At 42.3% G+C, this 26,409-nt stretch overlaps 2 protein-coding genes and 1 long non-coding RNA gene across 3 annotated transcripts in view; 2 read left to right on the plus strand and 1 right to left on the minus strand.

Annotated features, from left to right (window-relative positions):
- LOC138633394 (uncharacterized) overlaps positions 1-26,409 on the minus strand; it is a 160,249-nt gene that overhangs the window by 131,671 nt on the left and 2,169 nt on the right. The gene's annotated exons all lie outside the window — the stretch shown is intronic.
- ppp1r14aa (protein phosphatase 1, regulatory (inhibitor) subunit 14Aa) lies at positions 843-7,902 on the plus strand. Its single transcript, XM_069719599.1, has 4 exons — positions 843-1,284; positions 2,843-2,923; positions 3,071-3,103; positions 6,473-7,902. The coding sequence occupies exons 1-4, from the start codon at positions 1,081-1,083 to the stop codon at positions 6,659-6,661; spliced, it is 507 nt and encodes a 168-aa protein (XP_069575700.1). The 5' UTR covers positions 843-1,080; the 3' UTR covers positions 6,662-7,902.
- exoc3l2a (exocyst complex component 3-like 2a) lies at positions 14,533-26,213 on the plus strand. Its single transcript, XM_069719572.1, has 13 exons — positions 14,533-14,716; positions 17,629-18,173; positions 19,222-19,439; positions 19,893-20,643; positions 20,724-20,838; positions 20,913-21,023; positions 21,122-21,222; positions 21,409-21,519; positions 21,620-21,755; positions 22,436-22,558; positions 22,666-22,821; positions 23,768-23,889; positions 24,987-26,213. The coding sequence occupies exons 2-13, from the start codon at positions 17,653-17,655 to the stop codon at positions 25,300-25,302; spliced, it is 2,781 nt and encodes a 926-aa protein (XP_069575673.1). The 5' UTR covers positions 14,533-14,716; positions 17,629-17,652; the 3' UTR covers positions 25,303-26,213.

Genomic DNA, 26,409 nt, shown 5'->3' on the forward strand with positions numbered 1-26,409 from the left:
AGCTTTGCACAGATTTCTATACAGCAGATATAAACCAGCTTCATGAGGTCGTCACCTGGTTTTCAGTTCACAGGTGAGTTTCTCGTCAACATCATACATTTGAGTTCTAAACTAAAATTGATCATCAGCTGATAGATAGATAGATAGATAGATAGATAGATAGATAGATAGATAGATAGATAGATAGATAGATAGATAGATAGATAGATAGATAGATAGATAGATAGATAGATAGATAGATAGATAGATAGATAGATAGATAGATAGATAGATAGATAGATAGATAGATAGATAGATAGATAGATAGATAGATAGATAGATAGATAGATAGATAGATAGATAGATAGATAGATAGATAGATAGATAGATAGATAGATAGATAAACAATAGATAGATAGATAGATAGATAGATAGATAGATAGATAGATAGATAGATAGATAGATAGATAGATAGATAGATAGATAGATAGATAGATAGATAGATAGATAGATAGATAGATAGATAGATAGATAGATAGATAGATAGATAGATAGATAGATAGATAGATAGATAGATAGATAGATAGATAGATAGATAGATAGATAGATAGATAGATAGATAAACAATAGATAGATAGATAGATAGATAGATAGATAGATAGATAGATAGATAGATAGATAGATAGATAGATAGATAGATAGATAAATAGATAGATAGATAGATAGATAGATAGATAGATAGATAGATAGATAGATAGATAATAGATAGATAGATAGATAGATAGATAGATAGATAGATAGATAGATAGATAGATAGATAGATAGATAGATAGATAGATAGATAGATAGATAGATAGATAGATAGATAGATAGATAGATAGATAGATAGATAGATAGATAGATAGATAGATAGATAGATAGATAGATAGATTTTTGCAGTATTTGTATATCCACCCTGTAAATAAACTTCCCACGAGTTAAAAAAACAACAACAACCTCCTACCCGGCGGGCTGCGTGGTGTCGCCTCCCCGCTCCTCCCTCCTCCCTCCTCCTCGCGTTTCAAAACGACGGGAGACCGGTCCGACCAGTCCACAGCAGAGATGGCAGCCGACCGGACCGGGACGACACTCGGGGGGAGAGACGAGGTCCATTCATCAGATCTGGAGTCCTTTCTGGATCCCGGGATTAACATCCCGAAGAGACATGCCCGAGTCACCGTGAAGTACAACCGGAAGGAGCTGCAGAGGCGGCTGGACTTGGAAAAGTGGATCGACGAGAGTCTGGACCGGCTCTACTCGGGTCAGGTGGGTCCACATGTCCCACAGCAGTGTCAACAAACTGGTTTTAGCTGATCTGCGTTTAATACTGCACGTTATAGTCAGAAAGCAGCTCATTAAAAGAGTTTCAGAAATAAGTTAATTCTTTAAAGAGATATCATCCATTAACTCAAGTATGAGAAGTGAAACAGAAAGCTGGAAATATGAAATTAAAAAAAGCTATATTTGAACAAAAATTTGGTTTTAAAACCCTCTCAGATGACGTCACTGTCCTGAGCCTCCCTATGGAGCCTCCAGTGATGTATGAGGTGTTTAGAGGAGAGGTGGGGCAGCCTGGTTCTCCTTACAAGGACAAGCATCCTGTAACTGTGAGGTCCACGCTGCCCCCTTCACACATCTGTATCTGCCCCGGGGCTTTCTGCCTTACATGGAGCGGAGAGCAGAGAGTGATGAGAGCAGGGAGGGAGGATGCTGCTGAGGGTCCCCAGAGGAGGTAAACATCTGGCTGCATCTGGCAAGAGGTGAGGATCTATCAGGAGGAGAGAGGCGAGAGGGGAGTAGTTTGGGACACAAGGTGCAGGACGTTTGTCATGTCACAAAGTGTTTAATGTCTGTTGAGAGGTGTCTGTCTGTCTGTAGTGGAGTTCAGGCCCGGCATGTCGAGGCACTGATGGCAGCGTGGATGCTTGGACTGTCCCCCACTCGGCTCGTACAATGGCTGTTTGTTCAAACAGAACAGGCCACTGTTACAGTATTACGTGAATGCTGTTGCTGTTGAACCCACAGAGCTTAAACAGGCAACAGTTGGCACTCAGTGCAGCATGAATTAAAAAGCTTTCAGCTGCCCTCAGAGCTAAAAATGATTTTGGAGATATTAGGACAATGTGGAAGGACTTCTCTTAATTTGTTCCACTGATTACACACAGAGAATTGCTGATTGTGCAACATTAGAGAAACAGACCTGAACAACATCTGGCCTTCATTTGTGGAGGTAACTGTATGGAGTGTGTAACCTATTGAGCACTTGACATATGGATTTCTTCCATACTAATATATCTCATGCGAGCCTCTGCCCATCTATCTGTTGGTCCAAACCACTATTATAGGGGCTGTCGTATGTTGTTGCCCTTCATGTCTCCCAGAGGATGAATTATACTTTTTATGGTCAGATGATCTCTTTTTCTCCTGCGCCGCTCTGTGCTTTACATTTTCAGTTTTTATTACGGACAATTGTCAGATGGATTCTTGTGTGAATCAGGGTTCCCTGAGGATGGACTGTTACCAGATATGTTAGCATGAACTACATAAAAACATGGATGGACACAGGCACAGAATATATTTGGTGGCAAAATAAATCTCTGGGTTTATATATTTTACTTCAAGTGTTATTTATATATATATTGTAATAAATGGGACCTTTTAAGAAAACAGTGTTGAAACTCTTTTAAGACTTTATCAGAGCTTTAAAAGGAAGATTTAAGTGGTTGAAGCAGATTACAGATTGTGTTCGTCTTGTCCGGTGACTTGTTGAAGTTTCGTGTGTGTGTTAGTTTTCATCACGTGTGTGTCAATGTGTTGGCTTCAGGAGGGTGACATGCCAGAGGAGGTGAACATCGACGATTTGATCGACCTGCCTAACGACGAGCAGCGAGTCCAAAAGTTACAGGTAACATGACCTGAAATAATCCTTTCTGCACAACAAACACCGATATTATTCTGGGAGTTTTTACACAGACAGAGTTCCTCTTTATATCGTAGAAATGTGTGATGATGTGGCTCGTTTCTGACAACTTTATCCCCTTTTTTCAAACAGGAGCTTCTTCAGAAGTGCAGTAAAAGCACAGAGGTACGTCTTCACTTCCAAGCTACATTTCTAACCATGGATAAATTATGATAATGCACCTCCATTATGCAAATATATACCTGAGCTGAGCTGAAGCTGCAGCATCCGACCCCTCGTCCCACCACATGCCTCAACAATCGCTCTCTGTGCTCTGTTGCCTTTTCCTTGCTGAAACAAAGAGTCTTTCTGGGCTCAATGGTTGGCCTCGCAGTGGCCTGGTCAGAGATGCAAACACAGGCAAAAGATCAGGGAGGGTCAGAGGAGCGGCTGCTTTTTCATTTGAATTTGAACTCAGTGTGAAGCATCTTTAAAGGAGAGATTCACTTTTTCTCAAGCCTGTCTTAAAGACTACATGGCCAGATGTGCACTGAAACATGTTTTTGTTATGTTATATTATGTTATGTTAATGCATTTTGAACCTATGCATATTAACCTGCAACTAAATACATTAGTAAGAAATATGCTCCATTATGCTGCTGGGGTTTGTACCTGAAGACAAACATACTCAAACATAACAGGTCAGCGATCAGATGTGGTTTCCAGGAGAATGTTTTAGATCTCCGTCCATAATAACTTTTCTCCTGCTGGTTAATGTCTAAAATAAGTCAAACAGATGCAGTCAGGATTTATTAGAGACTTGAGCGGCTTGTTTTCTCCGCCTGTGTTCTTACTGTTGCCACAACACAGCTGAGAGCTGTATCCGTCAGCTGGCTATAAAAGCTCAGGTTGCACCATGATGGACAATAAACAGTTGAAGACGTTAAACATATGAGATATTCAGAAATGTGTTATTGTCCGACTTATTTTTAGCATCTTAACGGACTCGAATTGACTTTGTGACATTTCCACCACAAAGCAGCAGAACAACTTCCTCTGCGGGGACCTTGAGGTCTTCCTCCTGGGACCCTCCTCTTCATCAAACCTTCTTCCATCTATGGACACATGAACACTGAAAATACTCAAACCAGGAAATGTGGAAAAATAAATACTAAAATCACTAAACATCACATTTATTAGGCTCTACTTAATACTCAGAACTAAAATTAGGATAATTGGTAGTGTAATAGTGGCTCCAAACTGCTTCTATATAATTTATCTCAGTTTCCTCTACTATACTTGCAATTATTTAAATATGGTTATGATTGTATCAGTAATTCTATTTAGAGCAAGTTTTGGACATTTTTTGGCCTCAGGGCAGTTGCCCACCTTGTATAGTTGGTCGTCCAGCCTGAAGCAGCAGAAAAAAGTGATAGGAGAAGGCAATAATCAATATTTTTAAATTTTTGTCAATGAATCCATTGAAAGACCAAAACCAACAACATATTCTTCCTTGTCACCTTCTCTTTCCTGTTCCTGCCTATTGGATTGACAGAATTGTAGGTAATTAAATAACAAAATATAAAGTATTAGATGACCTGATAGCAGAGTGGTTTGTGCACATACCATGTCATCCCCTGCATCTCTGGTCTGTCTGCACTCTACTATCTGACTAATGACTTGTCTTTTACATAAATAAATAAATAAATAAATTAAAAAAAAAAAAAAAAAAAAATATATATATATACACACACAAAGTGGTGTGAAAAAGTGTTTGCCTCCTTCTTGATTTCTTATTTTTTTGCATGTTTGTCACTTAAATGTTTCAGATCATCAAACAAATTTAAATATTAGTCAAAGATAACAAGTAAACACAAAATGCAGTTTTTAAATGAAGGTTTTTATTATGAAGGGAGAAAAACAATCCAAACCCACATGGTCCTGTGTGAAAATGTGTTTGCCCCCTAAACCTAATAACTGGTTGGACCACCCTCAGCAGCAACAACTGCAATCAAGTGTTTGTGATAACTTGCAATGAGTCTTTTCCAGCTGTGGAGGAATGTTGGCCGACTCATCTTTACAGAGTTGTTGTAATTCAGCCACATTGGAGGGTTTTCCAGCACCAACCTCCTTTTTAAGGTCATGCCACAGCATCTCAATAGGATTCAGGTCAGGACTTTGACGAGGCCACTCCAAAGTCTTCATTTTGTTTCTCTTCATCCATTCAGAGGTGGACTTGCTGGTGTGTTTTGGATCATTGTCCTGCTGCAGAACCCAAGTTGGCTTCAGCTTGAGGTCACGAACAGACGGCCGGACGTTCTCCTTCAGGATGTTTTGGTAGACGGTAGAATTCATGGTTCCATTTATCACAGCAAGTCTTCCAGGTCCTGAAGCAGTAAAACAGCCCCAGACCACCACACTACCACCACCATGTTTTACTGTTGGTATGATGTTCTTGTTCTGAAATGTGGTGTTACTTTTACGCCAGATGTAACGGGACACACACCTTCCAAAAAGTTCAACTTTTGTCTCATCAGTCCACAGAGTATTTTCCCAAAAGTCTTGAGGATCATCAAGATGTTTTCTGGCAAAAATGAGACGAGCCTTAATGTCCTTTTTGCTCAGCGGTGGTTTTGGTCTTGGAACTCTGCCATGCAGCCATTTCTGCCGAGTCTCTTTCTTATGGTGGAGTCATGAACACTGACCTGAACTGAGGCAAGTGAGGCCTGCAGTTCTTTGGATGTTGTCGTGGGGTCTTTTGTGACCTCTCGGATGAGTCGTCGCTGCTCTCTCGGGGTAATTTTGGTCGACCGGCCGCTCCTGGGAAGGTTCACCGCTGTTCCATGTTTTCTCCATTTGTGGATAATGGTTCTCACTGTGGTTCTCTGGAGTCCCAAAGCTTTAGAAATGGCTTTAGAACCTTTTCCAGACTGATAGATCTCAATTACTTTCTTTCTCATTTGTTCCTGAATTTCTTTGGATCTCGGCATGATGTCTATCTTCTGAGGATCTTTTGGTCGACTTCACTTTGTCAGGCAGGTCCTATTGAAGTGATTTCTGGATTGAGAACAGGTGTGTCAGTAATCAGGCCTGGGTGTGGCTCGAGAAATTGAACTCAGGTGTGATGAACCACAGTTAAGTTATGTTTTAACAGGAGGGGGGAAACACTCTTTCACACAGGGCCATGTGGGTTTGGATTGTTTTTCTCCCTTCATAGTAAAAACCTTCATTTAAAAACTGCATTTTGTGTTTACTTGTTATCTTTGACTAATATTGAAATTTGTTTGATGATCTGAAGCATTTAAGTGTGACAGACATGCAAAAAAATAAGAAATCAGGAAGGAGGCAAACACTTTTTCACACCACTGTATATATATGTACAGTATATGATGCATGTTGAATTCAACATGGATACTGAATGTTGGGAATCATCAGTCACACTGAAGTTATACAGTTTATAGGAAAAAAAACTTGTAAATGATTGTTGTACAGGCCTTTTAGTTCAAAGAAAATGAAGTGATCTGTTGTTCTTGCTCTGCTCGTGTTCACCGTCAGACCTTCATCAAAGAGCTGGTAGCGAAGCTGGAAGGAGTTCAGAAGCAGGACAAGCTGCATGGTGAAGGTATAGAGCATCCGGCCATCTGCCACAACCAATACCGCCACGAGCCCTACCACTTCAACAACCCCCCACAGCACCAGCACCAGCGCATCCAGCACACCCGCGGCCAGAACCAGACCCTCTGATGAAACACACACAAACTGTTTGACATGAAAACAGGAATGTTCAGTTATGTTGGACCATGGAGTGCAAAAATTGATGAAGGGAAAAATATAACTACTTTCTTGCCTCTTGTTACCACTCGCACATCTGTCCAGTAAGAAGCTACAGCGGGCTTTACAGAAATACAGGAAACAACGAGTCTGGCTCTCACTTAAGGCCCAAAAATCCACCTGCCAGCACCTCCAAACTGATTAATAAGCTTGTGGAGGCAACCTCATCGTGGTGACATTACCAAGAAGTCACTGCGTCTGGTCAAGAATTAGTCCGGCACATCGCCCACCATAAAATATGAAATTTGTTTGCTTTAATTTTTATATGGATTTACAAGGAGATATACTGTGATGTGTTAACAGAGTTTTAAAGGTGCTGGTAGGCAGATATCTCTGCACAGAGCAAGGCTTGCTGTTTTCCACTGTTTCCACATCTAACAGCAAATAAGCATATTTTCCAAAAATGTCAGACACATTTACACATTTAAAAAGAGCTATTTAAGATATTTCCTGTGGGTGAATAACCGACCGAGCTTCAGACATGATAATGAACTAAATTCTTACATTGAAAATGAATCAAAGAGCAACAGCTTCACTGTAATCACAAAGAAATGCATTATATGAATATCTGTTTTTCCACTCACAGTATCACATACACCACGATGCATTCACATTGCATCACCAAAACATGTGACTTCCTTTTACTGGACTGCAAACATTTATAGGAACAGATAAATGTGTGAAAGATCACTACACATCTCTTCATTTAAAGCAAGGCTGAGGAAATGAACTGTTTTAGATAACACTGCTAAATCAGAGGCACATACCTCTGATAAATCCTGATGGTTATTTATTGTCATGATTACGGGAAATATACATAAATCCAATACATGATGTAACACTGGAGATAATCACTGCTTACACACTAACTTTTTAATATTTCACTGCCATTCATCCCTTCTAGTTTGAGTTGTTACTACTTTTTCAGTTTTCCATGTCAGGATGTTCACTAAAGTCTGATTTATTTCTTTGCAGAAATTACTAATAAAATTATTTCTTTCGATGTTGGGCCAATGTTTTATGTTCTGTTTTCTAGCCCAGGAGGAACTGATATTATATAGATTGTGTAGGACACTGAAATGCTATGAATTAGTTTGTGTCATCTCATTGGACACACACACACACACGGGGACGCACAGAGACACACACACACACACACACACGGGAACGCACAGGGACGTGCATCTACACACGGGGACGCACGCACACACACCTACACACGGGGGTGCGCACACACACACATGGGGACATGTACACACATGCATGGAGACGCCAGTCTGACTAATTCATGATGTATTCAGAGTCACCAAAAAAACAAAAACAAAATCTCCAAAATAAACCAAATATTTTATTGAAATGACAGAGTAATTAAGTTGGCAGGGACCTCAGCTGCTGGGGGGAGGGAAGCATGTTAACAACGGATGAAAAAAAAATACAATGGGAATTAAAAGTATCTTTTTTACATTTAGCTCTAAAATAAGGTCTTAACACAAACCAATGTCTAAAGTGAAGTTTAAAATTGCTAAAACAGTAAAAAAAAGAAAGAAAACCTAATTAAAAAAAACTGAGAGGCAGTCTGTGTTGAGGAGTGTGACCACACCATGTGGTTTCCCATGAGGTAAATCTGTCACACAGGTACACACTAAACATGTTAGACTGGTAGTTTAACATGAAGAAGGATCACTTCTCTACATACCTGCATCCCTAACCAGCCACAGCAGGTTGAGGACAGGAGGTGAGACAGAGGAAACGACAGCAGCTGATTGGCCGGCTGAGGGAGGAGTCAGACCTCAAGCTTCATCCAGGGTCACTGCACCTGACTGCTCACCTGAATGAGAAGCATTCAACACCTCTGCAATCAGTTGAGTTTTAGTTTTAACCTGAATTTGTGGATGCAGCGATGTTCACAGAAGATGGTTTTCAGAAGTGTTTCTGAGCCCATGCAGTGATTTCCACTGCAGAATCATATGTTTTTAATGCAGTGCTGTCTGAGGGCCCGAAGATCACGGCCATCCAATATTGTTTTTTCTTTCTTTATGCCTTGCGTACAAAGAAAACCGTGTGTTCTCCTTGGCACCTTCATCACGGCGGTGCGTCGTCACAGACGTGTTGTTGGCATCAAATTTAAAATGAGCCAATATTTTTCAGTAAACAATAAAATGTCTCAGTTTCAACATTTGATATGTTGTCTTTGGTGGATTTTCAATTAAATATGGGGTAATGAGATTTTCAAATCATTGCATTCTGTTTTAATTTACATTTCACACAATGTCCCAAATCTTTTGGAAATGGGTTTGCAAAATTGAATTGTCAAAAGTTTAGCTAGCAGAGCCTTTAATTTTAAAAGTTCCCTTCGTAATGGTGTTGTATTTAATGTTGTTCCAAAATTCTGTCCTGATCCAAAATTGGAGAGAGAGGAAAGATAAACAGTCCTCTTGTGTCCTTTTAGTATAATATGTTTTTCACTCAAACTGTAATTTTTCTTAGTCTCAGCAGAATATAAACATAAAGTATAGTTTTATAGTTGATATGGGTATTCACAGTCTCTTTTTGCATTGCCAAATATAAAGTGTGCTGCTGGTGCCTCTGTTTAAGAGCTGGGTCAAAGTCACGGGAACATCGATTAAGAGCCAGATACATGCGTGGACGCAGGACGACCGGACACAGTGGAACGTGTGTGTTTGCAGTATGTGTAGCATCGTTTGCAGTTCTGCATCCAGTAAAAATTAGGTTAAGAAGCAGCGTGTACATCATGTTGTACAACAGGTTCAGTTGCATGACATTCGTGGGCAGAGCAGGTGACGGAGGAATGTGCAGAAGCCCAACACATGACGCTAACAATGTGGGCTTCATTGACAACTGGAATACTTTCTGGGGAAAACCTGGTCTGATCTGGAGAGACGGCATCCATCCTACTTTGGATGGTGCAGCTTTTCTTTCTAGAAACATGGCCGTGTCTCTTAACAGCCCTAAAACCTGACATCCAGGGTTGAAGTCAGGACACAGAGCTGCAGTCTTACAGCTCCTCTGCAGCTTCTTTAGAGCTGTCACTCACCCAAAACCTTCAACATCCTATAGAGGTTGTGTCTGTACCCAGACCACCGATATTTAAACAACTCAAGGAAAGATCTGTCAATACAAATGTAATAAAAATGGATCCTACCAAATTAATGGATCAAAGAAATCTTACAATTAAAAGCGGATTATTAAATATGAGATCTCTCTGGTCTAAATCTCTGTTAGTAAATGACTTGATAACTGATCATCAGATTGATTTACTGTCTCACAGAGACCTGGCTGCAACAGGAAGAATATGTTAGGATTAATGAAGCAACTCCTCCCAGTCATATTCATTATCATATTCCTAGAGATTCAGGCCGAGGAGGAGGGGGAGGAGGAGGAGGAGGAGTGGCAGCAATCTTCTACTCAAGTTTATCAATTAATCCAAAGCCTAAACTTAATTATAATTCATTTGAGAGTCTGACTCTTAGTCTCTCTCACCCAAACTGGAAAGCAGAGAAACAGATTGTATTGTTGTTGTTTATCTCCCACCTGGTCCTTATTCACAGTTTCTAACTGAATTCTGACTTTTGTACAGATTTAGTGCTGAGTTCAGATAAAGTGATGATAGTGGGAGACTTTAACATTCATGTTGACGTGGACAATGACAGCCTCAGTTCTACTTTCAGCTCATTATTAGATTCTATAGGCTTTTATCAGGATGTAAATAAACCCCGTCACCGTGGTAACCACACCCTCCATCTGGTTCTGTCGTATGGGATGGAAACTGAAAATGTAATAGTATTTCCTCCAAACCCTGTTTTGTCGGACCACTTCTTATTAACATCTGAAGTTACAATAATGGACGACACAGCATGTGGGAATAAATCCCACTACAGTAGATGTCTGTCAGATGATGCCGTGGCCAAGTTTAAGGAAGCAGTTACATGTTTATCCTCTTCGATGCCGTGTGTTAAAGCAGTGGAAGACATCTACGTTGATCTTAGTCCCACACAAGTGGATCATCTGGTAGAAAACACTGCAGCATCTCTGCTACAACTCTAGATGATGTCGCCCCTCTGAAGAAGAGAGTCATGAACCAGAGGACGTTGTCTCCATGGTACAACTCAGAACTACGCTCTGCTGGGCAGCGACTAGAAAGATGGAAAGGAAATGGAGTTCCACTAATTTAGAAGAATTTCACCTGCCTGGAAGGAGAGTCTAATATTATATAAGAAAGCTCTTCGTAAGGCCAGGACTTTATATTATTCATCATTAATAGAGGACAACAAGAACAACCCCAGGTTTCTTTTCATCACTGTAGCAGGCTGACAAAGAGTCCCAGTTCTGTTGAGCCCTCTATTCCTTCAGCTCTCAGCAGTAATGACTTCATTAACTTCTTCACCAATAAAATTCTTACTATCAGGGAGAGAATCGGGCCGACCCTTCCTGACACCATCACTGATGTGTTGCTAAGCAACAGCAGCCCTGAAAGCAACTGTAGGACCAGATGTAAACTTGGAACATTTCTCTCCTGTTGAGCTCTCTGAGTTAACTAGAATTATTTCTTCATCTGGATCCTCTAGCTGTCTGTTAGATCTCATCCCAACTAAACTTTTTAAGGAAGTCTTCCTTTAATTAGTACTTCCATATTAGATCAGATCAACCTATCTATTGTAACCAGCTATGTACCGCAGGCTTTTAAAGTGGCTGTAATTAAACCTTTACTTAAAAAGCTGTTTTAGGAAACTACAGACCAATTTCAAACCTGATGTTTATTTCTAAAATCCTTAAAGAAGTTGTTGCAAATCAACTGTTTGATCATTTCCAAAGGAATGATCTGCTTGAAGATTTTCAGGCTTTAGAGTTCATCATAGCACAGAAACAGCTCTGGTGAAAGTTACTAACGACCTTTTATTAGCCTCAGATAATGGACTCGTCTCTGTACTTGTTCTTCTGGACCTCAGTGCTGCTTTTGATACGATTGATCATACGATCTTATTACAGAGATTAGAAGATGTTACGAGGATTAAAGGAACTGCATTAGACTGGTTCAAATCCTACTTATCAGATAGATTCCAGTTTGTCCATGTCAACAATGAGTCTTCCAGACAAACAAGAGTTAGTTATGGAGTTCCACAAGGCTCAGTGTTAGGTCCAATACTTTTTACTTTGTACATGCTTCCATTAGGAGATGTCATCAGGAAGCACTGCATCAACTTCCATTGTTATGCAGATGATACTCAGCTATATCTTTCTATAAAACCAGATGAAACTAATCAGTTAGTAAAACTTGAAGCCTGTCTAAAAGACATAAAGGCCTGGATGACCAAAAACTTCCTGCTTCTAAATTCAGACAAAACCGAAGTTCTTGTACTTGGTCCTAAACACCTCAGAAACTCTTTCTATAATCACTAAGTTACTCTAGATGACGTTGTCTTGGCCTCCAGCAAAACTGGGAGGAACCTTGGAGTCATCTTTGATGAGGATTTGTCCTTTAGACACCATATAAAGCAAATCTCCAGAACTGCCTTCTTTCATCTACGTAATATTAATAAAATCAGGAAAATCATCCTCAGCATGATGCAGAAAAACTCATTCATGTGTTTGTTACTTCTAGACTAGATTATTGTAATTCCTAGTTGTTAGGATGTCCAAATTACTCATTAAAAACCTGCAGCTGATCCAAAATGCTGCAGCAAGAGGACTGATGGGATTTAACAAGAGAGATCATATTTCTCCAGTTTTATCTTCTCTTCACTGACTTCCTGTTAAATCAGGACTAGAATTTAAAATTCTCTTGCTGACTTACAAAGCTCTTCATGACCAGGCTCCATCATATCTTAGAGATCTTATAGAACCATATAATCCTATCAGAGCACTTCTCTCAGTACGCTGGTCTACTTGTGGTTCCTAGAGTTTCCAGAAGTAGAATGGGAGGCGGAGCTTCAGTTTTCAGGCTCCTCCCCTGTGGAACCAGCTCCCAGTTTGTGTTGGAGGGGCAGAAACCCTCTCTAGCTTTAAGATTAGACTCAAAATGTTCCTTCTTGATAAAGCCTATAGTTAGGGCTGACTCAGGTAGACCTGAACCAACCCTTAGTTATGCTGCTATAGGCCGAGGCTGCTGGAGGACCTCGTTACATGCTGAGCTTCTTTTCTTTCCTCCTCCTCTTTAACTGACTCATACCTCACCATCTTCTTCTCTCCCATAGTTTCTTCTTATTATCTGTTGTCTCCATTCAGTTCCTTCGCTCGTATAGTTTCTCTTCTTTCTTTTCCAGATGTCCCGTCATGGAGCTGCATGTCTCTGCTCTGTGATTGTTGTCTCCACCAACAGTTCTTCTCTTGTATCTCTATGCTGTCCTTTTCTCTCTCTGCTCTCCTCTCACCCCAACCGGTTGAGGCAGATGCTCCACCCACCTCTGATCCTGGTTCTGTTAACAGATGCTCCACCCACCTCTGATCCTGGTTCTGTTAACAGATGCTCCGCCCACCTCTGATCCTGGTTCTGTTAACAGATGTTCTCCACCTCTGATCCTGGTTCTGTTAACAGATGCTCCGCCCACCTCTGAGCCAGGTTCTGTTAACAGATGCTCCGCCCACCTCTGAACCTGGTTCTGTTAACAGATGTTCTCCACCTCTGATCCTGGTTCTGTCGGAGGTTTCTTCCTGTTAAAGGGAGTTTTTCTTCCCTCTGTTGGAGGTTTTTCTCCCTTAAAGAGGAGTTTTTTTTCCCTCCTAGCTTATGTGGAAATTGTTGAATTGTTGAATTGTTGAATTGATGAATTGTTGAATTGTTGGTTTCTCTTTATAATGTTGTAAAGTTCTGCTGTAAGGACTTTAATGTGTCAAGTGCCATGAAATAACCTGTGTTGTGATTTGGCGCTATATAAATAAATTGAATTGAATTGAATTGAATTGAATTGAATTGAATTGAATTGAATTGAATTGAATTGAATGATAGCATGAATGAGTTAACTGCATGTCATGGTGGTGGTTTCAGCACCTCTTGTCCTACACTTCTCTGATCACTGGGTGGCAGGACGGAGCCGTGGTGGCTGCAGGGATGTCTGGGAAATATTCCAGCATGTGGAGTTTTACATCACCTTCTTGACCTGTTGCTTTGCTCGGCTATTTTTTAAAATGGTACCATACAACGGTGAGCCGCACACACACACGCACACGCACACGCTCCTACCATACAGTACATGTTTCATTGTTTTGTCCTGTTGCTTGGCTCTTTGTGTGACTCTGAAGTCCTGTCGGGGCTCCAGTGACCTTGAATCTCTGCAGTAAAGCAGAGACAACATTGCAGCAGCGGTGCTGATTGTCGTGACAGCTCAGATCAGTCCTCTTCAAGTCTTCCGCTGAGGAAAAGTTCACTGCTGATGGTGCAAGAAGAGCATTTCTACTCAAAGTTATTGACAGTGACTGATCCTCGTAGTTCTGTTCTATTTTCTACAGAAATCCGTCCCGTAAACTCAGAGATGATACAGACTTTCAGTCTTACAGGGGGATGTCCTATCCCTCTTCACTGTACAGTTAATGAGAGTAATTAGATGTGTCCCCAGGATGCTGGGGTTGGGGAGGGGTTTGTGTGTGTGTGTGTGTGTGTGTGTGTGGGGGGGGGGGGTTGTGGAGGTGTAGGAGGGGGAGAGAGGACGGGACGGGCCTTTCCTCAGGAAAACCTATCACCTTCCACCACAATAGAGCCCACCAGGAAACTGCAGGCAGCCACATTGCTCTCTGGAGTCACAGAGTACTTTCGGACACGCTCTCACACTCAACAGTTGCTCTCTCACACACACACACACACACACACACACACACACACACACACACACACACACACACACACACACACACACACACACACACACACACATGCACTCCACAGCCTGGCAGCTCACACAGCAAGCACACTCCAGGATGACATTGGACTGAAACGCAGCACGGCAGTGTCATCAGGTACGTCTCATCGATGCTTTCATTTTTAATTTGACTGGACTGAAAGAATAGTTGTATTCATTCCAGCTGGCTGTTATGCTGATGGTAAATATTTCTGCTCAAATGATTGTTTTTTCCACAGAAGTTGTTGTGTTTGAACTTTTTCCACTTTCGTGTTTTAAATCTAATTTCAAAAATTTGGTGCTCAAAATTAGTTTTTTGCCATCAACTCGACCTGAAATAGTTGATTAGGAAACACTTGCTGTTCAGTGATTTGTCTTGTAATCGAAGAAATCACACTTTGTTGTTGTTTTTCTTAATGTTCCAAAAGGAAAACTCATATTTGAGGGAGATTGTCAGAATCCTGTTTGACTTTGTTTTCTCTTTGTTTGATATCTGACCTGCTATCTTCACATCACATATCGTTCTTGACAGAAAATGCTACTTTAAAGCAGTTTGCAAGTCTTTTCCTGTCCTCCGCTCATGTGAGACATCTGATAACCAGTAAAAACTTAAGTCTGAAAACTGTTAATACACAGGAAAAAAAGAAAATTACACATTCATGAGATAAAATAATGTAAAATAATGTAAAAATCTGATAAAATAAGTTTCATACGTGCTTCATATTTGATCTTTTTTATTTTATTTATCTAAAGCAACACTGCTGTCTAGTTTTAGTTTTGGAGAGTTTTCTCTTCTTTAAACTGGTGCCAGACCAACAGTTGATATCCAAAATATCACTGACATTAACTCCATAAACTTACAGGTCTGCTTTACTTTTTTATGATAATGTCCCACTGTGCATTGTTGACTTCTGTTCTCACATTTGTTTTCTTTATTCATCATGTCCGACTTATCTCAAATGCATCAAATGTGGATTCATTAACCGTCTTCATGACGATGAGGTCAGCTCAACCAGAGTCATTACTTTGAATAAAAAAATAATGTCCTTGTATCAGACAGTTATTATCTCTATGTAAAGCTCATCTGCTCAGCTGGCAGCAGCAGAGGACTGTTTTTATTTAAGGAAGCTTCCAGGTATGCAAACAGTGTTGAGCGAAGACCCTGTTATACATAAAGAATATAGATGCAGATGGGGAAAGCTGGATGTTAATGGATCTGTAGTCTTTATAAAATGTAACTTTTTAAAAATGTTGAGGTTGTCCCCAGACGTGCGATTTCCTGAAGCACTAAAGTTACCTTTTCTACATCCATGTTTGTACATCTGAAGTCTTAAAAGTTCAGATTATTCAGTTTATACAAAAAGAAAAGTCTAACAGAAATACACATCCATGTGAACCCCAAACACTGAAACTGTGTTTTTGTTCCTGTTCATACTGGTGGTGAAGTGCCCCCCCCCCCCCCCACACCCTCCTGGTGGGGCTCCAGTCTAAATGATGGGGTATAAAATCTACAGTCATTGACATGTGCAGGATATACTGTATGACATGTTTGAAGCTGATGTGAGGTTTGCAGTCTTTTTAGTACACACTTCCCTCTCTGTGTTTTATTGCTGAGCTATGGAAGAGTAAAAGCAGAATTTCACAATAAAAAGACCATTTGATTTACTTCTCGTGTCACAGGTTGACCAACTGTAACACTGGAGGCAGATACAAAGGGGAAACAGTAGTATTAAATAAAAACGGTTTCAGTGTCCATGTGGTCATGAGACTATTGGTTTGGTTGAAACTACCCTTTAATGTTTGTGATAGATTCAGTTTAAGAACAGAGAACCAGCTCCTATCAGAAAGCATGAATCCGCTCTCTCCTGATATCAGTGTGATCACAGGTCGATCAGAGGACATGAGCTGCTCATGTTCTTAAAATTTAATTCAGAATAAAAACATTATACAGAAAACAAATGGCCGGTTTAGAAATAATTTGGCACCCTCAACAAAAGATTAATATATCCATATTTTTTTAGTATTATTGTTTGACATTTATTGGCCAGGAAGTCTCTTATGGATATATTGCTTCATTTAAAAGTTTGTTTTCGCTGCCTTTAGTATTTGCCTAAAGAAGAGAGAAGTAGTTTTGAGAAAGATAAAATTGATCCAGGACTATTACAGAATCAATACATTTTATTTTATAGAAGCTGATTTGCCTCCATTTTAGTAACAAATGTCTTGTTCAAAGAGAAAACAGTTCATGTCCATTCACAGTGCATATAATGCTTCCTGTGACACGTTTTTATCAACAGATCAGCCTATCAACACAATTATTTTAAGTTTGTAGTTTAAGTGTTAATACTGCAACATTTTGAATGCATATTTCCTGTTTGCTTGGTGAAGGGCATTACATAACCAGCATGTGAAACGATGTTTTTCATTTCAGTTACATAAACTGTCTGATGGCTGATGGACCACCAGAAAAAACAGTTTTTCAACATTTCATAGGTTCAGTTTTCAGTCTCGTAGATTTGGTTCATCCGGCATCACTACATCAGATTTCTGTGTTTTACCGCATTTTTTTTTAAAGTGTCTTAGTAATAGAATCAGAATCAGCTTTATTGGCAAAGGCATGTTTACGCACAAGGAATTTGTTGTAATGTTGTAATTTGTTGTAACTTGCTCTCTCTGTGTACAAACCCAGAAACAGACATAAATAGACATATAAAGAATAAATAGACAAGTACACAGCAAAAAAAAACATATGTACACTGAAACAATGGTGCAATTGCATCAGGTGCAAATGTTGATGGTCCAATGGAGTATAGTGCAAATGGTCCAGTGTTATTACAAAAGGTTTGACATTGTGTGTCTAATGTTAATTATTTAACAGAGTGACGGCCTGTCGGTAAAAACTCTTCTTCTTCTTGTTTCTGGTTGTTGTAGTCAAAAAAGGAAGTTGCTCAGAGTTGAACTTTTCCAGCTGCTGTTTGGTTGAACATCTGGGCCAACATGTTGTCCTTACACGTTGTCCTTGTTTTGCAGTTTGGTAAAGCATCAGTTGCAATCATGCCCATTCTCAAGAAGCTCCCGGGACGATCCAAGAGCTGCCACGAGTTTCCCCGGGTGAACGGAGAACTGATTCTGCCCCAGCTGGACCTGGACCTCAGGGACCTGAACCATCTCAACGACCTGAAGGATCTGAACAGGAACCTGAACCCTTTTGAGGATGTGGACCTGGACGAGGACAATGGAGGTGATGTGGGCCTCATCATGGGGGAGGTCAACGGTCACCTCCAGCTCAGGTCCTCGCGTGATGGAGAAGAGGAGGAGAATGAGGTGAACGCGGAGAGGCACGGGGCGGGGAACCCTAAAGGGAGGCCGCTCAGGGGGACCCTGGAGCGGATCTGTGGAGTGTCGCCCCTCAAAACCCTCGGTAAACTGGGGAAGGGGCTCCGCATATCGGGACGCAATGTGTGGGGGAACAACTCCCACCACTACAACCCTGGAAACTCAAATTCCCTCCCACCAGAGAGGGAGAAAAGGAAAGGACTGCGCAGGAGCTCAGAGGGAATTATGACGCTGCTCCGGTGAGGAGGGATAGGAGGAGGAAAAGGCTGATCTTACATGAGTTTAGCTGCAGTTGAAGCATTTTGATATCTGAGTCCGAAAAAAATATACCTTTGATAAAGTGTTACTGTACAGTATATGTTATATAAAACAGGAGAACCACATGCTTTTTTCACAAAACAACACAAGAGCATGAAATGTCTTTTTACATTTTTAATGGAACAATAACGCCACAGAAAGCCTTTCTTAAGAGCTCTGCTCCATCCATCCATCCATCATCCATCCATCCATCCATCCATCCATCCATCCATCCATCCATCCATCCATCCATCCATCCATCCATCCATCCATCCATCCATCCATTCATCTATCTATCCATCATCCATCCATCCATCCATCCATCCATCCATCCATCCATCCATCCATCCATCCATCCATCCATCCATCCATCCATCCATTCATCATCCATCCATCCATCCATCCATCCATCCATCCATCCATCCATCCATCCATCCATCCATCCATCCATCCATCCATCCATCCATCCATCCATTCATCCATCCATCCATCCATCCATCCATCCATCCATCCATCCATCCATCCATCCATCCATCCATCCATCCATCCATCCATCCATCCATCCATCATCCATCCATCCATCCATTCATCATCCATCCATCCATCCATCCATCCATCCATCCATCCATCCATCCATCCATCCATCCATCCATCCATCCATCCATCCATCCATCCATCCATCCATCCATCCATCCATCCATCCATCCAGCATATGGTGTGATTACTTCCTGAGGGGTTATGTAATATGCTATAGCGACTTGTTGCTCTACGGAACCTCTTTTGTTTGTCACTGACATAATTGTACTTGCTGTGCTCTCTGAATGGGACTATTTTTAACTGCTGCAGCAGCAGCACAGTTTAGCAGATGTGTGAATATGTGGCATTCCAAACATGCCACATGTTACACTGTACAGCACAAGAAAACCTGGTGCAGTATGATGGTGTTTATTGACATTGATGTTCTTTGTTGCTGCTGTGGATGCTTTGCAGCTTCACAGGTCGACGTAAGGAGGAACGCAGAGAGAGCCTGCCCTGCGGGGACCTGAGCACTAACAGCGAGGCGGAGGCTTCCAGGCGACCCTCCTTCCTCAGGATGGTCAATCTGGGCAAGCTGAAGAGGGAATCCATGTCGGATAAGGCGTCCCAAGAGACTGAGGAGGAAACAGAGGAGGAAGACCCAGTAGTCAAAACCAGAGAGCCTCTCTCAGGTAACAGCCAAGGAAACATCAGGTGTAAAATAATCTTATCAAATGACCTTTCTCCAGGAGTTTCCTTACTTTACTCTCCCTGATTAAGCTCCAGCGGTTCTTCCTCTCAATCCTAGACAACTCTGATGAGACTGAGAGGTCCCCAGATCCCTGAGTCACTGGGTTCACCCACTAGCAGACCGTGCAATCAGGAAATGGCCGCACTTCCTACCCCAGGTCCCTCTAGATAGAAGTTCAACCAAGCTACTGTTCACAGACTCCACAGGGAACCTCGCTAGAAATAAAAGAATGAGCAGAACGAGCAACAAATCGCCCAGTTCACGAGTCAGGCAAACGCACAGCCTCTCTTTAACCCGAAAATCAGAGATGCCATTTGCTTCATTTGTTGCTGAACCTTTCTTCTTGTACCTGTAAATAAATATTGAGTTTTATTTCCCATCTATCTCCCTCCAGTTCTGGAGATCCTACAGCTGGTCAACCACCGGGACCTTCTCCTGGCTGACACACACATTCAGGAGCTGGAGCGAGAGTGTGAGCTGCTGTCTCTCCTGCCGACCCCACCTGGTCCCACAGTTACTCCCACCCTGCGTCCCAGCACCCCGCTCGGCATGATCCCTTTATCATCCTCATCCTTGGATGAGGCTCTCAGCTCCAATGCGACGCTGGACTCGGGCCGGAGGAAGGCCAAGGACGTGGAGCTCTTGTACGAAGCCTTGCAGAAGGAGATGTGGGACGTAGTACGAGAGTCCCTCCGCCAGCCCAGCGCTGGTCCCAACCTTGGTCTGGTGGTGCTGGTGATCCAACAGGAGGAGCATGCTGATGCTGCCTGGGCTCTGAGAGAGGACACCAAGCCTCAGCGAGAGGTCCCGCACATCCAGCCCAGCCAGCGTCCCCGTCGACTGAAGATGAAGTGGAGGCAGGCGGTGGCGGAGGCTGCGGACTGGAGCCTGCCCCACCAGGTGGACACCCAGGCAGGCCAGTTGGCGTATTACCTGGAGCGCCTGAGGAGTCGGATGGTGGACGACCTGGATGCAGCGAGGAGAAATGCCGTATCCATCTACCCGGAGGAGTTTTCTGCCTTCCAGGTGTATTTGGAAAGTTACCATCGAGCCGTGGCCAAACGTCTTCGGACCATCACCAGCGGCCCGCTGCAGATCACGGACGTCTACTCACTACTGGACTGGTTCTACAATATCTACAACAGGTTAGCGATTACAGAATAGTCACTGGATGCTCTGATGTAATAACAACATATCAAGCTTACAGGTGATCATTTTCCACCAGGGACGTCCTGGGAACCATCAGCACCACGACACCCATCAACTATGCCACCCTGGATCCCATTCTGCCTCAGGACACGGTGGACAGGCTGGAACACGACTGCATCACTATAGTGAGGGTGAGACAATACGATTTTTTGATTTTGTTCCTTTGGATAGCGGATGGGTTTTAATTTCTAGCTGTAATTGTCAGGATAATGTGACAACCGAGCTCATCCAGGTTCTGGATGAAGAGGAGAGGCGATGGGCCCAGACTCTGCACATAGAGGAGTTTCAGTCACACCTGGCGCGCTCAGTCATCCAGGTACGACCTTGCTACCTTTTCTAACTATCTCATGATTGCATTGAATTCCCTGTTAAGTGACACAGCTGTCCTATCATCCATGTCTCTCTCAATCCCAGAGGCTGAAGGTGGACTTGGACAGATCCACATCTGTGAACCAGTTTCTAGGAGCCAGAGTGGCTCGCTGTAGTCTCATGGGATTGGCTGACTTTCTGTACAGGTGAGTGCACTCATCATATCTTTCACAGACATAGTCTTGGATAAGATGATATGAACAATTGGTCACAATCTGATTTCAGTTGTGCAACAAGCAGAGCAGTACAGACAGGATTATTGGACATTATTTTATAACTTTATAAATTGTACTAGCACTCTGAGGATCCTCATAAAATCTCCATGTGTCCAGTTTCCAGAGGAAGGTGGAGATGTTTCATGAGACTCAGGCGGAGTTTGGAGACCGAGGGGACGGATATGTTTCCAGGACCATCGCTCTGGTCAACTGCTGCCCTCCTCTCAGGTAGACGAACAGTAACGGTGACGTTATTCATCGGCAACGTGTCAGGGAAAGATTTTTAGTAATTAAAGTGCTTTTCATTCTTTTCTTGTGTGACCTGTAGATCCTTCGTGGAGCGCTGCAGGCAGTGTGACCCACAAGGCAGCGATGAGTCGGCACAGAGAGCCAACTCCTCGTTGGACAGGATCATCAACCAGTCAGTGAGGGTGCTGACTGAGCGGCTGTTTGAGCACATCAGGGTGAGTAAAAGCACGGGCAAGTTTCATCTCAGTTGTGGAAACTTGGAAACAAGATTCTGTGACTTTTCTGTGACTGAATCTCCATCAAGTAATAACATTTCTTCCAATTCAAAATAAAAAAAATAAAAATCATCAAACAGACTCACTGTGATGACAAATGTTCCCAAATATAATGTAGACTGATTTACTAAAACTGGTTGCAGAAAACCGTACATGAACTTTTACAAGGTCAAATCTCTTGACTTTAATGACTTGAAACAGTTTTGCACTCAGCTGCTGCTCAGTGTTGCAGTGATAGTTGTGTATTTCTATACTTGTTTGTGTTAATAATGTTCATTTTATCTCTTTTTTTAAGTGCATGTTTTTTGTCACTTTGTACCACTGATGGTCGTTTTCAGAACTTTAAGTTAACTAACGGTAGTGCTTCTGCAATGTAAACACACTCGATTACAAGTGAATTTTGTAAAATATTTAGGTTCAATCTAAAATGAAAACAGAAGCAAAAAAAATCCTGCATTCAAATTTTTACTTGGACATATAATACAGGAAAAATACAAAGTTTACCTGTGAAATGTAGGAGTATTATGTACCAAACAGAAATAAAATCCTCACTTACATATTGCCCTTAAGCTTGCTTTGTGTTCTCTATTATTCTGATCTCTTGTCTGTTGTCGTTCCAGCCGTTCTTTGACAAACTGATAAAGAGAAAATGGCTGAACAACACGGAAGCCTTTGAGGCAATCGAAGCCCTCATTAAACAACACTTCAAGAAGTTCAGAAGGATGGACCCTCCACCGTATCAGGTAACGACCTGGGTGACCCAACAGCAGGACTGGTGTTTAACTATCCTCTCCAGGAGCTGGTTGAAACCTATTTGCAGCTCATCAGTGCTTTCTATTGTGACTGGCAGACGCTGGTGGGCGAGGTGCACCGGCGGGTCCTGGTGGAGTACGTCCGAGCCATCATGCGGGGACGGGTCATCTGCACGTCCTCCAAGATGAGGAAGAGGATGGCTTTCCGCCTGCAAGATGAGGCCAAGCAGCTGAAAGGACTCTTCAAAGATCTGGTGAGTCTGATTCTGTTTTTTATTTCCTCAGCCTGCAGAGGACAAACACGGTGTGAGAAAGGGCTTAAAGAAGGAGAATACAATCAAAAGCATCCAGGACACCACTGCTTACCTTTCTGGGGACCACGGACATTAAATAATTCCAAACTGCTGATTGTTAAAAAAGACTTTCTGCTGAGGGGAGTCAGAGTCTGTGGCTGTGAATGGAGCCTGACCCGGGAACTTCCCAGGTCAACAATAACTCAGACAGTGTTGATACAGGAGAGAGCTCTGAAAAATGGCTGCCGTCAGTGAGATGGAGATGGATGGGCCAGGCTTACGTTAGCACTTGCCAGAGGGTGGAAGAGGGTGTAAAACAACTGGGCCTGACAGCGTGGCATTTGCCCCGTCTCTGTGCGCGAGTTCAAACAAGTGTCCGTCACCTCGGCTGACAACAGGAAGCTGCTGTGTTCAGAAGGAACTTCCTGTTCCTGTCAGCTGGCCGGCTTTGATGTGGCTCTGGGATGGCCTTGATAGCCTTTTTTGCCGATGAGTTAGGATGAAGTGTCTGTGGAAACTGGGAACCCGGGGGCAGGAGAGGATGACTTTTTAATGGCTGTCTAAAAAAGACGCCGTTATTTTTAGTGAATACCAAGCCAAAGAATTCTGCTTTCTTTTTCCTGAGTGTTTGAAAGGAAAACAAGAACTGGGAAAACAGAGGTGGAGTTTTGTTATTCACTCAGTGAATCATCTAAATGTTCGGCCTCTGGCCTTCGGAGGCATTAATCTGTGTTTCCTCTGAAGGTTTGATGCTTCACTGGACTGCTTAGCACCTTGTCAAAAAAAACAAGAATTCAATCTGAAGTAGATTTGGATGAACAGTGATAACAAATAACTAGTTAGTAAAACAAATGTTATGTTCAGTAATAAATAATTGTTCTTGCATGATGATGAATCTTTGCTTCAGGATTCGAACGCGTCTTGGTTGGACAGCATCATCAGCCACCTCGCTGACATCATCCTCCTGGAGGACACGCCCTCCATCCAGATGGAGGTGGCCGTCCTGGTCAAAGAGTTTCCAGATATACGGTGAGGGTGCACAAATTAACATTAAATGTTACTGTTGCAACAAGGAAGCATCTATAAAAACATATTCTCTGACTGCTCCCCCCAGGGCCCTATATTCTTTTATACTTTTGGCTATACATTCACTTTGTGTTGATGTTGGCGCTCAGCCAAAGTGAGAAAATGTCAAACTATGTGGGGTTTTTTCTGTTTCTTTTGCCACAATGGATCAAAACAAGGAAAAGGAGCACGGAAACATATCTACATTAACTTTGCTATTTTTGGAAAGCAGCGCTGCTCTGTTTTGAGAATGGATGAGGTAGGGGGGAGGGGGTCCCTGCCTGTTTGTGCACAGATTGAGACTCAGGTGACGGTTGGCAACCGACGAGCACGTGTGACGCATTACCCTCCGAGGAGCAGACAGGAAGCTGCCGCCAAGTACTTCCTGTTCCTGCCACCCTGCAGGAGACAGACTGGTGCCACACTCTGAATCGGGGGGAGGGGGGGCATCATCGTAGTTCAGACCTGGAGACATGCTAACTCACTGCTCAGTCACCCCGTCTGTTTACTGTATGGCATCCTCTACTGGTATTTTAGGAGATCAAAGGCCTTCCTCGGCTTCACTGGGTGCTTCATTTAAGTCCATTCATGCACGCGTTACGATGCCAACACATGGGTGTACTTATCAGCTTTCCAAATGGGGTCTTTCCTCCTCGTTCAGTCATGCATCCAAGTGACAACTGTTGACTAAATATTCTAATAATGGATTGTAGAAAGACAATAAAGATGAACGATTAGATAAAACTGATGCAAATGATAAAAATTCAAGATGCTAAATAATAAATATATTAAAAAATATATATTTTATGTACATGCACAAACCCAAGTTGTTTTTATTATCAATTTACTTTCAATCTATTAATTTGAGCCAGTAAATTAGTATAAGCATGACTATATAACTTATAAAACCTTGGCAAATATGCCATATTACACAGTTATACTAGATTTTCTGTTCCTTCCCAGAAACAGATGCCATGAGTCAGAATCATGACACCAAACAGACTGGATTCCCATTAAAACCCGTCTGCCCCTCTTCCTCCCTCTATCCTTCCTCCCCACAGGAAGAAGCACGTCTCCACCCTGCTCAACATCCGAGGGATGATGCGGCAGGCGGAGCGGCAGGAGATCCTCAACATCGTCAAAGACTTTGAATGCAGCAGTGCCCTCATGTGCCGGGACCACGCCCTCTTCTCTGACATTCCCATCACCTCGGAGGTGCACTGCATCAGCCTGGGCCTCCTCCGCCTCGCCATGACCGTCTCCAACTGGTTCTCAGAGCACCGGCCGAGGCGGCGCCACAGGACCAGTGCCAGAAACGCAGCTCCTCCACCTGCTGAGAACATGGAGGACATGAACAAACTTCACAGACAGGAGTAGCTGGTGTTTGTGTCAGGAGAGCAGTCACAGACCTACTGTGAAGCCACTAATGAGATGTACATGCACCTTGACTTAAAACTGATACCAAATATTGTTACCAGCCACTTAAAGAAACTTGACCTCAGGTACTGCTCGTACTGTACATGCTCACTGACTCACTGACATTTCTGCATCTCTCTGTGCATTTTTAATGCAAATGTGAAACAGACTTTATTTTATTAGCTCACCAAGACGTTATTTTTGTTGATCTACATACAGAAGTGGTATAAAATATCCTATAACTTGTTCAGGCTGTTTCAGCCTTGTATTCATCCACATCCCTCCAGGAACAACGGCAAGCAAAGCAAAATATGATCTACAATGTTCAACATATATTTACCTAATCATATATACCCGTTCTCTGGTATACAGTGCATATATACAGTATTGTGCAGAAGTTACAGGCACTTTAAGATCTTTAGATTCTTGTCTCAGACACATCATCACATCATGGAGGCATCAGAGTCATTAAGGACCATCTTCAGGCCCAAGAGGAACCAGGAGTCCTGCCACAGATGCTCTGACCTCACAGAGTCCTGATCTCAACATCATGCAGTCGGTCTGGATCACACGAAGAGACACTGAAACCGACTGAATCCACAGAAGAACTGGTGCAAGTTCTCCAAGAACACCGAGTGTATTTTTATATTTACTGCACTTTGAATGCAGTTAACTGATAATTAAAAAAACTGATTTCCTTATTTTTCAAAGAATCCTCACTTTGCTTCAAGTGCCTCAAACCTTTGCACAGCACTGCATGTGAGGATAAAGTGTATGGAACTGGAGTGTGTTGAACTCTCACTGTGAATGAACTGTGTGTATGAACTGGATCTATTGCTGGACACATAATAAAAGCCCATTGACTGGGAAGACTAAACAGACTGAGCTGCTCTTCATTGCGGGTTTCAATTCTGTGTTTTTTGTATTTCAGGTGAAAAAAGTTGTTTTTCTCAATATCAGAGTGGTCGTGCTGTTGTACAATTACTCTGCCAATGTCTAACTTTAGATGCTGTGACCCCCGAACATGGGAGTGTCAGACACTCGGTCTACAGCTATGTTAAACAATAC

Source organism: Brachyistius frenatus, unplaced genomic scaffold (genome assembly GCF_029030835.1).
Source record: "Brachyistius frenatus isolate BFR_SWC_R1_liver_20210118 unplaced genomic scaffold, ASM2903083v1 Contig_218, whole genome shotgun sequence".
Classification (NCBI taxonomy): Eukaryota; Metazoa; Chordata; class Actinopteri; family Embiotocidae; genus Brachyistius; species Brachyistius frenatus.